At 34.5% G+C, this 12955-nt stretch overlaps 1 protein-coding gene across 1 annotated transcript in view; it reads left to right on the top strand.

Moving 5' to 3' along the window:
- Nucleotides 1-324: 324 nt before the first annotated feature.
- Nucleotides 325-12955, top strand: part of LOC106460520 (zwei Ig domain protein zig-8-like) — a 106514-nt gene continuing 93883 nt past the window's right edge. The window contains exon 1 of the mRNA XM_022387267.1: nt 325-700. Within this exon, the coding sequence (XP_022242975.1) occupies nt 595-700 (106 nt within the window). The 5' untranslated portion in view covers nt 325-594. The remainder of the gene's footprint in view (nt 701-12955) is intronic.

The following is a 12955-nucleotide window of genomic DNA, read 5'->3' as shown; positions in this document are numbered from 1 at the left end:
TTTCTATCTCTACTTTACCATATTGCTAGAACCATATTGTTACCACATTGTCGTTCACACAAGTAAAAACTGGGATATTCCTTCTGAACAGAGTATCTTATGAAGTAACTGGAGGTATTTTTACGTTTTTTTTTTAATTATTTATTGCAAGCTGTATATTGATCAGTGTTCTGTGAAAGCATCTGTAACTGGAACTCTCTTCATTTCTAAACGACTTCATATGGAGTTCACTGCTCGAGTCATGTGACCACATCACGTGACTAACGCCTACTGCTTGAAAGGAAACTGACTTCGGATTCAGAGAGTTGGCTAAAGAACTCCTGGTCGGTGGTTTCACTGCGCGTTGGCAGTAGCGTAGGTCTATCTCACTCATAGACAAATGTTTCGTAAAGCTAGTCTCTTGTGATGACACTGATAGTGAATTTTGAAATAAAGTTAGAATTAATTTCTTAAACGTCATTTATAAGTAACATTTTACGCAAGGAGATATTATCTAATTAATATATAAATATATCTTCGTATATAGAAGAAGAAAAAAAACTACTACAAAATATAAAGAGGAAAACGAAGTTTAATTTAACACATCAGTCAACAATGAAAGTGAATAGTTTAGCCGGAACTGTCAAATTAAGTCTACTGAGTGTAATATATCTATGTCTAAGCCTTTCTATTCTGGGTCGCCCGAGTTTAACTTCTGAAGGTAAGCTTTTACTTTTCTAACATTAACCTGTGTTTAAGAAGTAAGTCCGATATTTACTTTTGTCATTTGTCAATAAACAATAAACAAATTAACATAACCTTGTGTATCTAATTTGTGATGAGTTAAACATACATTTATGAAATATACTTTTGACTTTTTTTGGCAATATTAATATATTTATCAGCTGTTTAACATAGGCCTTATGTTAATTAGATTGTTGATACTCTCAAGACAATAGTGTCCTAATTGCACATATGAAAATGTTTTGTTTTTTTTCTTATCCCTTAAATAATTTTAAAAATTGCTTGTTCAATGAGATTTGAGATTCGTATTCAGCATGTCCGGGATGTTAATTCGTGTAATAGGCTCATAAGTATAAGTACTTTTTTCTTGTCATCAAGGGGAGAAAGTAATTTTATGATGACTTTAATCGATTACTTTTTTCTTCGTTGTTATGGCTACGTAACAGTACTATATTGCATCAGATTAGAGGGATAATACATTTTTCCTTTGCACGTGCTTCTTTGGAAAGGATACGAGGCTTATATTTTGATTTATTTGTTGTATCTGTATGTCCTGCAAATATTAAAAGAAAATTAGCCTTGGTCATACATTGTTTAAAGAATTTCTTATGTATTTATGTATATATATTTGTGTACAAACATGAAACCTTTACTGTTACATTTGTAAATAGCCCCTGTATAGCAGGCTTTCGTGACCTGCTATTTAGGTTTGATTTATAGTGTAACAAATATTTACATTAATATTACAGTAAACAAGAACAGTGTTTCCCCGCCTCACCCGTATCTATTTCATTAATTCTCCTGATTCTAATCGGCTCGATGTTCATTCTGGTAGCCGCGAGTTGTTATTTCTAGGTCTCTAGTTAATGAATATATAATAAAAAAAGCAAATCTTAATGAACTAAACATATTTTTTGGTAAATAAAGGTTAAGTAACACTCTCATCTCTGGCCAGAACTCAATTAAATGTTTTCTACATGCATGTTCTGATAAAGTAGATATTTATTTGTATCCACTATACTTTTATCTCTTTATGCTGCTCCAAAAATAGAATTATATATATTTATCCTACTCAAGTGTAATCACAACCCCTATAGATTGAAACTCTCTTTCTCTTAAAACGTATTGTATAAATAATCTTTTCCAATATATGTATATAGTAACGTGCTTTACTAAAAACCAACAGTGGGCGTCGTTGTTCTTTAGTATTGCAGTCATCCAATCTGTTATTAGTGTTGGATATTAACGTTTCTGAGTTTTGGGTTGGTCAGATGACCTGCTAGGTCTATATACCAATAATTAAATAATTTGTCTATGGCGTGGCTCAATGGCTAAAGTGCCGGCTTTTAGAGCTGAGAGTTCATGGTTCACGTCCCCTTACGACCAAAAACAAAACAAAATGGGCTCAACATTTGTGGCAGTGGGTACGTTATATGAATGATAGCCAAATCCAAACTCTTCAGTCTGAAAACAGTAGCCCAAAAGTTGGCTGTTGACTAACTTTCTTCCGACATGTGGCTTTGCCCGAAATGGAACAAAACAATCAAACAAATTTATTAATGTGGCTATCTGTGCTGTGTCCATTGTGTAACTTTGTGCTTAACAACAAGCAAACAAAATGTGAACTTGACTGTAGCACACACGTATTCATGACTTTATTTTACGCTCTTAGATAATTTGGTGTGATATGATTTTGAAGTTTTAATTTCGCATTCGCGTGAAGATGTAGTGGATGAGCTTTAAGAGTCTTCCTTGCAAAGTCAGAGCTGCTGTTTGCATAATGGTATACGTATTAGCTGATATAAACTACCAAGTTATATTATAAGGTATATCACCTTTTGAAATATTTAGGTTATTTCTTCTTCTTGCTGAGGAAACGGAAACACGAATGTCATTAAATATATTTATTGTAATGCGTTTACAATCTTACTTGTTCAAAACTCCTGTTACTAATGGTGTAATTACAAGTTATAATAGTAAAACAGCATCAAACATCTACATTTCTCATTCATACATCCTACTCATAGTCACTGACGTAAACAAATATCGTTTGTGTAACACGAAACATATTAGCTCACAATACGAAACAAAACCAAAACCTATGAGTTCAAGAAAAGGAGCTTTATAAGTTTTTATCTGTGGAAGTCACTTGGCGTGGTTTCCTTGTAATACGTACGTTTAAGCTCTGTCGATCCTGCAGAATATTTGTGGATGTCCATCCAACTTCACCACTCAGAGTTTTCGAATCCTTAGTTTTACATACATTTTGAACAGATATTATTGATTGAGCTGCATATAGAGTCAAATATAGAGGGTTTTTTTTGCGAATAATATAGGTCGCATTATTCGACTAAACAAAGAATCTCAAAGACTTGAAAGTATTCAAAGGGTATTTTTCAGTTTGTTCCTGAGAAAGAAAAACTTATTTACCGAATTCGCTTAGACTATAAGGTTTCTTTAGTTGTACTTTATACATGTTACGTCCTACCAACATCACAACAACAGAATTACAACTTCACGAAGGCCACTTTCGAAATTTAGTCTTTATGTGTTTGGTGGCATTTTATAAGCTCTAGAGTCCATATCTGTAACATTCTCATAAGTCACTTTATATCCTGGCACAAATATTTATTTATTTGTTGTTTGTAGGTAAGCACAAAGCTACACAAACGGCTGTCCACCACGGGTATCGAAACCCGGTTTCTAGCGTTGTAAGTCCGCAGACATACCGCTGTACCACTGGGGGTCAGCATTAAGATATCTCATACCTCATTATTTAGCCTAAAAGCATCTTTTCTGGCTCTGAAGACATATTTTGATTGTGAAACAAGTTTATAATCAGCAACAAACAACAACTTATAATTATGATTTTATAACGGCTTGATAAAACTATAGTATAACGAATTAAAACTCACATCTCTCAAAGCCCATAAGATAAGGTTTTCTACTATCTTTTTAAAACGTATTTTGTGACATACTTTGAATTTTATTATATCACACAGCAAAAGATTTAACACTACCTGGTTTGTTTGTTTATTGTTAAGCAAAGCTACAAAATGGGCTATCTGTGCTGTGCCCACCACGAGTATTGAAACCTGGTTTGTAGCGGTGTGAGCCCTAAGACTTACCGCTGAGCCACTGGGAGCATTTAAAACGTTGTTTTTGTTTGTTTTAGACCAAAACCACGATGGACTAGCTACTGTGTCCATCGCGGGGAACCGAACCCCGGGTTATAGTGTTGTAAATCAGTAAACTTACACCTGTCCCATCGAGGGACCGCTACCTGGACTCCACAACTGGAGGGAAGAGAGTTCTGTTTTGACCGATGATAAACTCATCTAGTGTGTAAATAAATCAATTAATATTTTCAATTATTCACATTTCGAAAAGTTTTGCTTTAATTCGTAGGTGATTTGACTTGACCACGGAGTATCCTTACGAGGATAACAATGTAAATTAAACCTTTTTCCTCAAACGCTCTAAAGAATCATTAAAAATAATAGTAAAATATCGTGGCAAAAACATCATGCTGTTTTCAGAGCTCTTGCTTAGAAACAACCGTAAAAGCGACTGAGCCCATCATAAAATATAACTAATGTAAGGAAACGAATTTAATTGTTTCCAGCCCATATATCTCCATGACAAACTTAATGGCATAAACACAATTACGTTTTGTTCACTTCGATACCGCATATCTTTAAGAAGGCGAATTCTTTAAATTAATTAGACCATCCTTAGACTTACAACATAATAACTTTCGAGGCACAGCTTTAACAGTCTTATGTTTCAAAGTGGCTTTATGCTGATTTCGGGATAGAGAAAGACGAGCACACATACCTCTACACAGATATATATAAATTTTTCCATCAGAAATATTATCTTTTGAAATAAGCAAACTCCTTAGCGATATTACTGGTACTTGAAAATAAGTACAAAGCCCAATTTATCAATCGATTCACCACTCGTCACTGAGACATACCGGTTTCGAGGAGTTCTACCCCTCATCAGTAATCCTGAACAGGGGAATCTCGAGAGATTGTTGTTGTTTGAAGTTAAGCACAAAGCTACACAATGGGCTATCTGTGCTCTGCCCTCCACGGGTATCGAAACCCGGTTTCTAGCGTTGTAAATCCGCAGACATACCACTGTGCTACTGGGGGGGGGGGGGCATATCGAAAAAACAGGGCTAGGTTCACTTTGGTAACTAAAAAGACAACCCAAGTCACTATACATATAGTATTGGTAATTGTAATACAAAGTATATAGTACTATTTTTCTCATATACAGCTGACTTTTTTATTTGTTTGTTTTTAAGCACAATGCTACAGATAGCCTATCGGAATTTTGCCTACCACGGGTATCGAAGTCTGATTTCTAGCGCTACAAGCCTCCAGACGTAGCGCTGAGTCACCGAGATGCCATACACGAATGCTCATCATAATCATAGAAGCCAAGTGTCGGTCGGTCAGTCAGTCGGTCACAATCGATTTCACCAAATTTCATGAATTACTAGAGTCCAAATCCACTTTTTCTCCTATAATACTTCCTCTTTTCACTGCCAGTTCCCATTCTAGTTGAATCCAGTACCTAACATGAGCGTAAATAGCTCCTAAATTTTAAAACGCATTGCTACACAAAGGGTCGTATGAGTTTTCTCCCCACGGGTATCGAACCCCGATTTTTAGCGAAAAAGTCCACAAGCTTATCGCTCATCCACCAGCGAACAAAAAAAACAAGATATAGAAGAAATAAAGTTTAAATTCTTCCATCCTGCCAAATACACTTCCTAAAGCTACCTAAATGGTAAGTTATCATACATTTTTATGAATTATACGAGAACGTAAACTTCGTAGCATTTAAAATGTACGTATTACTTTCACCATTTTCGTTTCAAAGTTTAATTTCTATATTTTGATAGTTTAAACATAAGCAAATCTTATTTGTCTATTTCATAAAAATATAGATTTTGTTTTAGAAGCAAAACAATGTGTAACATGGGTAGAAAGATTAAAAAAAAAAGGTAATAACCAGCAAAGGAAAAACAACATCAAGATGTATTGGATACAAATATTATGAACATCTGGTACATACCAGTACTCAAACCGTTTCTGGTATGTGTTAACCCTGTTGTTTTCCTTCACACATTGGTCTACCTGGCCTCTTCTGATAAACTCCAGACTGCTATCAGCGCAATACACGTTGACATAAATTATTATAAAGTTTCCTATTTCGTTACTGACTCGATTGTTTGTTCCTTCGCAGTTACATTAATTGAAACTAAGTTCATAGTTTCATATTTTATTTTCCCTTTCCTAGCAATGTAACACTTTGTTTTTCCCTCAGGACGATGTATTTTTAATAGAAAGATGGCTACGTTATGAATACTTTTGCAAACCTCGAACAGAAACAATTGTTGCTTATATTTTATCTGGAAATATTGATTATTTCGAGTGTGCTTCATAATGAATAAAGAATATATGACACAAATTTGAAAGATTCAAATAAATTACGAAATAACAACATAAATTTGAAGGATTTCAGTAATTACATAATAACACTATAAACTTATTGGAATATTTCAAATCGAAAGTGCTCAATGTTGAAACTAAACAACTACAATAAACATCAAGATATAGAATAACAAGTAATAATTAGGAGAAAATATTTCATTTAGCATTGTCATTACTTGGTGAACTAATTAGCAATAAAAATTTTAGGATATCTGTTAAGGTTTACCTTGAAATTCAATTCATTTTTTTAACGTGCACTTTTCTGCGCATCTGATCTGATGGTAAAAAATCCTCGTCGGCAACGGCCAATAAGAACAAAGTACGCAGTCTTAGAAAACAAATAGAAAAAGATCAGTCATTCTAACAAAGAAGTACTTTTACTTCGTTGTGACAAAACCTAGGAATACAAAAAGTAAGTTTTTTTATCATTTTATTTTACTGTTATTTCCTGTTCTGGTTTTGAAAGGAAGTAGTATTAATCTTTACTGCTTTACTCCATCGGTGCTCATAGGAGAGTGAATTATATTACTGGAATTTCTTACAATATGTACAATATAAAAGAAAGTACAGGGGTTATTATATTATTATAAAATCAGTTGGTGTATTCTAATGCTCATAATAATCACAGTTTGTTTGATGAATTTCGCACAAAGCTACACTAGAGGTAAGGAAGCTGGTCTACACCACTCACCACCAATTCTTAAGTTACTCTTTACCAACGAATAGTGAGACTGGCCGTCACATTATAAGGCCCTCACGGCTGAAAGTGCGAGGATGTTTGGTGATGGGATTCTAGCCCACGACCTGCATATTGCGAGTCGAGATCCCTAACCACCAGGCCAAAGAAAGAAAGAACTATTCAGGCGACGGGAAAAGCGATTGCTGTACAAAAAGTAACTGGCAATAACAAATACTGATCGTGAACTTTGCATACCAGATACAGTATAGAATATGCCAAGAATTGTTCTTGTCTTTTGAAGTAGGATGCCTCTAAACTCTTATAAATCATCAATACATTATGATTAGTAATAATACTCTCACAGTATTAATATCTTAGCATAGTGAAAACGACGAATTAAGAAGGTCATGTATCAAAAGATGTATCGGAAGTTAATGAAAAAAAAAACAGGATCGATTCCTGATGCAACGTGTTATGGTTGCTCCCCAAAATCCTCGTTGAAGCTGTGACGGAAACTAAACAAAGGGCGATCGCTACTGAAGAAGGAAGCTCTTACAGAAGAAACAGCACCAGTCAAGTAACCAAACGCACTGGACTTCCACAATCAACAGTCTGGAAGGCCATACTTAAGACAATGAAGCTTTGCCTTCTACAGGCCACAACGTGAACTATTACCAGGAAATGCACAAGAACGGCTAGACTTTGCACTTTAATTCCTGCAATAGGGAGAATTAACGACATCTGACTGGAAAACGCGTCTTGGACCTACGAAACTCTCTTTTCTCCTTCTTGTAAAATTAACACTGGAACTTAAGGGTAAGCTAAATCACATGACAAGAAAATTACAGTAAGGGTTAATCCACAAGCAAGTTCATCATCGGACTTAATTTCTCTGAGCAAATCACAAATAACGGATTTCACACAGTGGCAGTAAACGGATAACACTAATGATTCACACGTAACAGATTTCACACAGTGACAGTGAACGGATAACACTAATAATTCACAAGTAACGGATTTTACAAAGTAACAGTAAATTGATAGCACTTGATTCACAAATAACGGATTTTACAGAGTGATAGTGAACGGATAACGCTGATGATTAACAAATAACGGATTTCACACAGTGACAATGAATATGTAACATTACTGATTCACAAATAACGGATTTCACACAAGAACATGAATAGGTAACACTAATGTTTCACAAATAACGGATTTTACAGAGTGACAGTGAACGGATAACACTAATGATTAACAAATAACGAATTTCACAGAGTGACAGTGAACGGATAGCGCTAATGAATAACAAATAATGGATTTCACACAGTGACAGTGAATAGGTAACACTAATGATTCACAAGTAACGGATTTCACAGAGTGATAGTGAATAGGTAAAACTATTGATTCACAAATAACGGATTTCACAGAGTGATAGTGAATAGGTAACACTATTTATTCACCAACAACGGATTTCACACAGTGATAGTGAATAGGTAACACTATTGATTAACACATAACGGATTTCACACAGTGATAGTGAATAGGTAACACTATTGATTAACACATAACGGATTTCACACAGTGATAGTGAATAGGTAACACTATTAATTAACACATAACGGATTTCACACAGTGATAGTGAATAGGTAACACTATTTATTCACCAACAACGGATTTCACACAGTGATAGTGAATAGGTAACACTATTGATTAACACATAACGGATTTCTCACAGTGATAGTGAATAGGTAACACTATTGATTAACACATAACGGATTTCACACAGTGATAGTAAATAGGTAACACTATTAATTAACACATAACGGATTTCACACAGTGACAGTGAACGGATAATACTAATGATTCATAATGGAACTCGTAGTTTCATAAAGAGGAGTTTTGAATTAAGCATGCAGCTTTTGTGTAAGATAATGCTACTCTCCACACTGCAGAACTCTTAAGGCATTCCAGGGACGTATTTCAGTGCTCGAATAATAAACAGACATTTTCCACAACGACATGGTCAGCACGATCTCCAGGTCATACTTCTGTTAATTGTTTGCTGTAAGACCAACTCAAGGCACTGATTCACCTGACGGATTCTCATTTTGATGGACCTAAAAGATAGCATTAGGTGCCAAATGTAACAGTTAGAAATCAGATAGTATCAATCATTTGGTATCAAGTTACCTCAGAAATGTAAGCAACAATGGATAAGAATGATGTTCGCACTGAACATTGTTATCTACTTATGCAAGCAACAATGGACACGAATGATGATCTCATTGAACATTGTTATCATGATGGTGCAAACAACAATGGACACGAATGATGATCGCACTGAACATTGTTATCATGATGGTGCAAACAACAATGGACACGAATGATGATCTCATTGAACATTGTTATCATGATGGTGCAAACAACAATGGACATTAATGATGATCACACTGAACATTGTTATCATGCTGGTGCAAACAACAATAGGCACGAATGATGATCGCACTGAACATTGTTATCATGATGGTGCAAGCAACAATAAACACGAATGATGATCGCACTGAACATTGTTATCATGATGGTGCAAGCAACAATAGACATTTCTACTATCTAGTTATTTCACTTGTAAGAAGATATATCTTTCTGATAGTCAGTTTCCGAGCTGTTCACATTAATTATAACAGACCTAAAAACTTTATTATAATTTGTTTTTGTTTTATACACAATGGGCTATCTGTGCTCGGCCCATCACAGGTATCAAAACCTGGTTTCTAGCGTTGTAAGTCCGCAGACATACCGCTGTGCTACTGGGGGTCGTTTTATAATGTTTGCTTGTTTGTAATTAAGCACAAGGCTACAAAATGGGCTATCTGTGCTCAGCCCATCACGGGTATCAAAACCTGGTTTCTAGCGGTGTAAGTCCGCAGACATACTGTTGTGCCACTGGGGGCCGTTTTAGAATCAAAATATCAAAATCGAATGAGTATACTGTCGTTAAGTCTAGCCGATGTGCACTAAAAAAAATAGGTTTTCACTGAACTTTTAGATATAATTACTTTATAAAATATTACAGAAGGTGGTGCGTCCCTATGAATAGTCTTATAGAAAAGCAACGTGAAATTAAATGATGAAATAACGAAGAAAATGTATTTCAGAGAAATTAATCTCATTTAAAAATTAATTAAATAAACAGCGCTTTTCCATTATACTAAAAATAAGAAATGTTTAATATTCAAGAGAAATTTAATTAGGAGCTCACTTTGAAATTAATTAAGCCTAAAATATACTTTCAAAATTACGAGTTTCACCTCCTAACGGTAGAGTTATAGAGGTAAAGCATGCGTAAATTTCTACTTTTTTTCTTCCATTTTTTATTATTATTATTCGTTCGTGTATTGTTGAAATATCATAGATACACTCATCTCAGTAGAAGCTCATATCATGATAATTATCAATATACGTATTAAAGTTACTGGTGATTTTCATTATGTTTGACACGTAAAGAAATAGCATATCTGGTAGCTTCAACCTGACTGACACTTAGAAATTCAGTAAGAAAAGTTATTTGTAACACAATCACGTTCTTTCTAGAAAAAAAAAGAGTTTCATGTCAAAATAATCATATTTTTTTATATATTTTTTGTATTACATTAAGACTATCGTTAATTGGGTAATATACTACACTGATAGCGAAGCGTATTCGTAACACTTAGTTCTCGAAGAAACTGTAATTTTGTATAAGGCAGGTTAAGAAAACCGCAATTAGTTTTAACTGTTAAAAACTGAGGATAAAACGAACAAACAATGATAACAAATACTGGATTGAAAATATTTGGTGTTTACAAGCTCTCAGGCCCCCCAGTGGCACAGCGGTATGTCTGCGGACTTACAACGCTAGAAGCCGGGTTTCGATATCCGTGATGGGCAGAGCACAGATAGCCCATTGTGTAACTTTGTGCTTAATTACAAACAAACAAACCAAGCTCTCAGCACTATTAAGCATAGGAAACAGATCAAAATTAATTTCTAATTTTATAAAATCCGTGCCTTGAGTAATGAAATAAAACTATATCTTGAAGAATTTATCGATGTTAGTTTCGAAAACCCGGATGAATTAATATTTAAATAGTTAATTGTGCATGGGTTTATTTACGGAAAAGATACATTTTTTGGTACTAATATACTTAAACCTTTTTTTATATGTCATACTTCTAATTTGTTATGCATAACCACATTTCAAAGGAACAGACGTCTATAACAGGCTTTTCCATCAAATGAAAAGGTAGTTTGTGTGTTTGTTTGTTTTAGAACAAAGCCACATTGGGCTCATCTGCTGTGTCCAGCGCGGGGAATCGAGCACCGGATTATAGCTTTGTAACTCCGTAAACTTGCCACAGTCCCGCTAGGGGACAGTAAAATCGATATTGTTGTTTATTTTAGAGGAAAACTACATTAGGCTAATCTGCTGTGTCCAACGCAGGGAATCGAATCCCGGATGTTAGCATTGTAAGTTTCTAAAGTTGCCACTAACCACCAGGGAACTGGAACATTTAAAGAACAGTTTTCTTAACTCCTTTAATTAAAACTGTGAATGGATGAATCACTAATGGGCTAGTTTTACCTGTAATTTAAATCCTTGATTTTCAATTCTATTTTTTTATGACGTGATTATTGTAATATCTGACCTACCTCTGACAAAACGATTTCTGTTAGATTGACTCTGAACATTCGTATTCGACTAGTTGGAAGCTGTTACTTTTCATTATTAAAAGGTTTTAAACACTGAGCACACATATAGAGTTTGTAAAGTCTTTGCTAAGTTTAATTAATTAATTCTCGTAGTAAAGCAAAAACTTAATTTTGAACAAGTTATCACTTCAAAATCGTATGCGATTAATTGCTAAATGTTATCTTTTTTATAATTTAAGAAACACGTCAAATTGTATTTCAAGCATTATAAACCCATATCTTTGTTCCTCATATGTATATATATATACATTATGAACAACGAAACACATGTACGTATCCGATATAAGTTAATACAATTAGAGAATATACAGACTAGCTCCACACGGAGAGCAGCTCTTGCTCTGTGTCAACCAGCACCTAATGTGTCAACCAGCACCTCACCTAATATTGACTGTATAAACATTAGACTAACGCTGAACGACTGAATTTCTCATTTCATCAGTTTAGTCACGCCTGATTTGTATATTTCTAGTTAAACACACGTGATAACTAAATAACGATCTATTCGTATGTCTCTTGTAAGCATTTTTATACGATGATAAAATACTTTGAACCTCTATAGATAAATCGAACGTTACGCTCTTGTATCCTAGACTGAGGAACTCTAACCCTAAAAGATTGTTGGTCTTTGCATTATTATGAACATATTTCACTTGAGTACACGAAATGGTTAGAGTCGGCAGTAATGAATCGAATCCTTTACAACTGAAAGCACTTTGCTGACAAATCGAAAAAGTGTTTTCTACTTAGATCCTAGCGTTAAACATCTCAAAGCCAAATTACAGTTGGTCTTAAACTGACATTTTCATCAGATGTGTTTCTTCGTGAGAGAGTGGCTAATACATCATCTATAAGCTGCTGCTTCTCAGTATCTGAACTAAACTTATGTAGGCGTGTCTAACAAGAGTGACAGCTTAAACGGAATACATAACTATAGTCAGAATCTAATAACTTGGAAAAGCACTCACGAAAGTTATCGTTCACCTTTATTACTCTCTATTATTTTAAAATTATTTAACTTGAGAGTAGCCTTCTCTGAGTTTTGAATTAATGATCACAAAATACCATGGTTGTAACTCAAATATTGAAATAGGTTGTTATTTAAAAGGATGTTAAAATGAAGCTCAAGATCTTTGATTTCACAAAATTAGAGCGAATTTCGTAATTTTTTGTTCATTTTCTACAGTAAGGCTTGTATCGAGGGGCATTGGAATTTGGCATGTTTTAGATTCTCCATTTATATATATCATCAAACATAACGACGTGGTTGTTAAATTATCTCCACTCTACT

The sequence above is a fragment of the Limulus polyphemus genome, unplaced genomic scaffold, assembly GCF_000517525.1.
Source record: "Limulus polyphemus unplaced genomic scaffold, Limulus_polyphemus-2.1.2 Scaffold786, whole genome shotgun sequence".
Lineage (NCBI taxonomy): Eukaryota > Metazoa > Arthropoda > Merostomata > Xiphosura > Limulidae > Limulus > Limulus polyphemus.
This window is presented reverse-complemented; position numbering and strand designations above follow the sequence as displayed.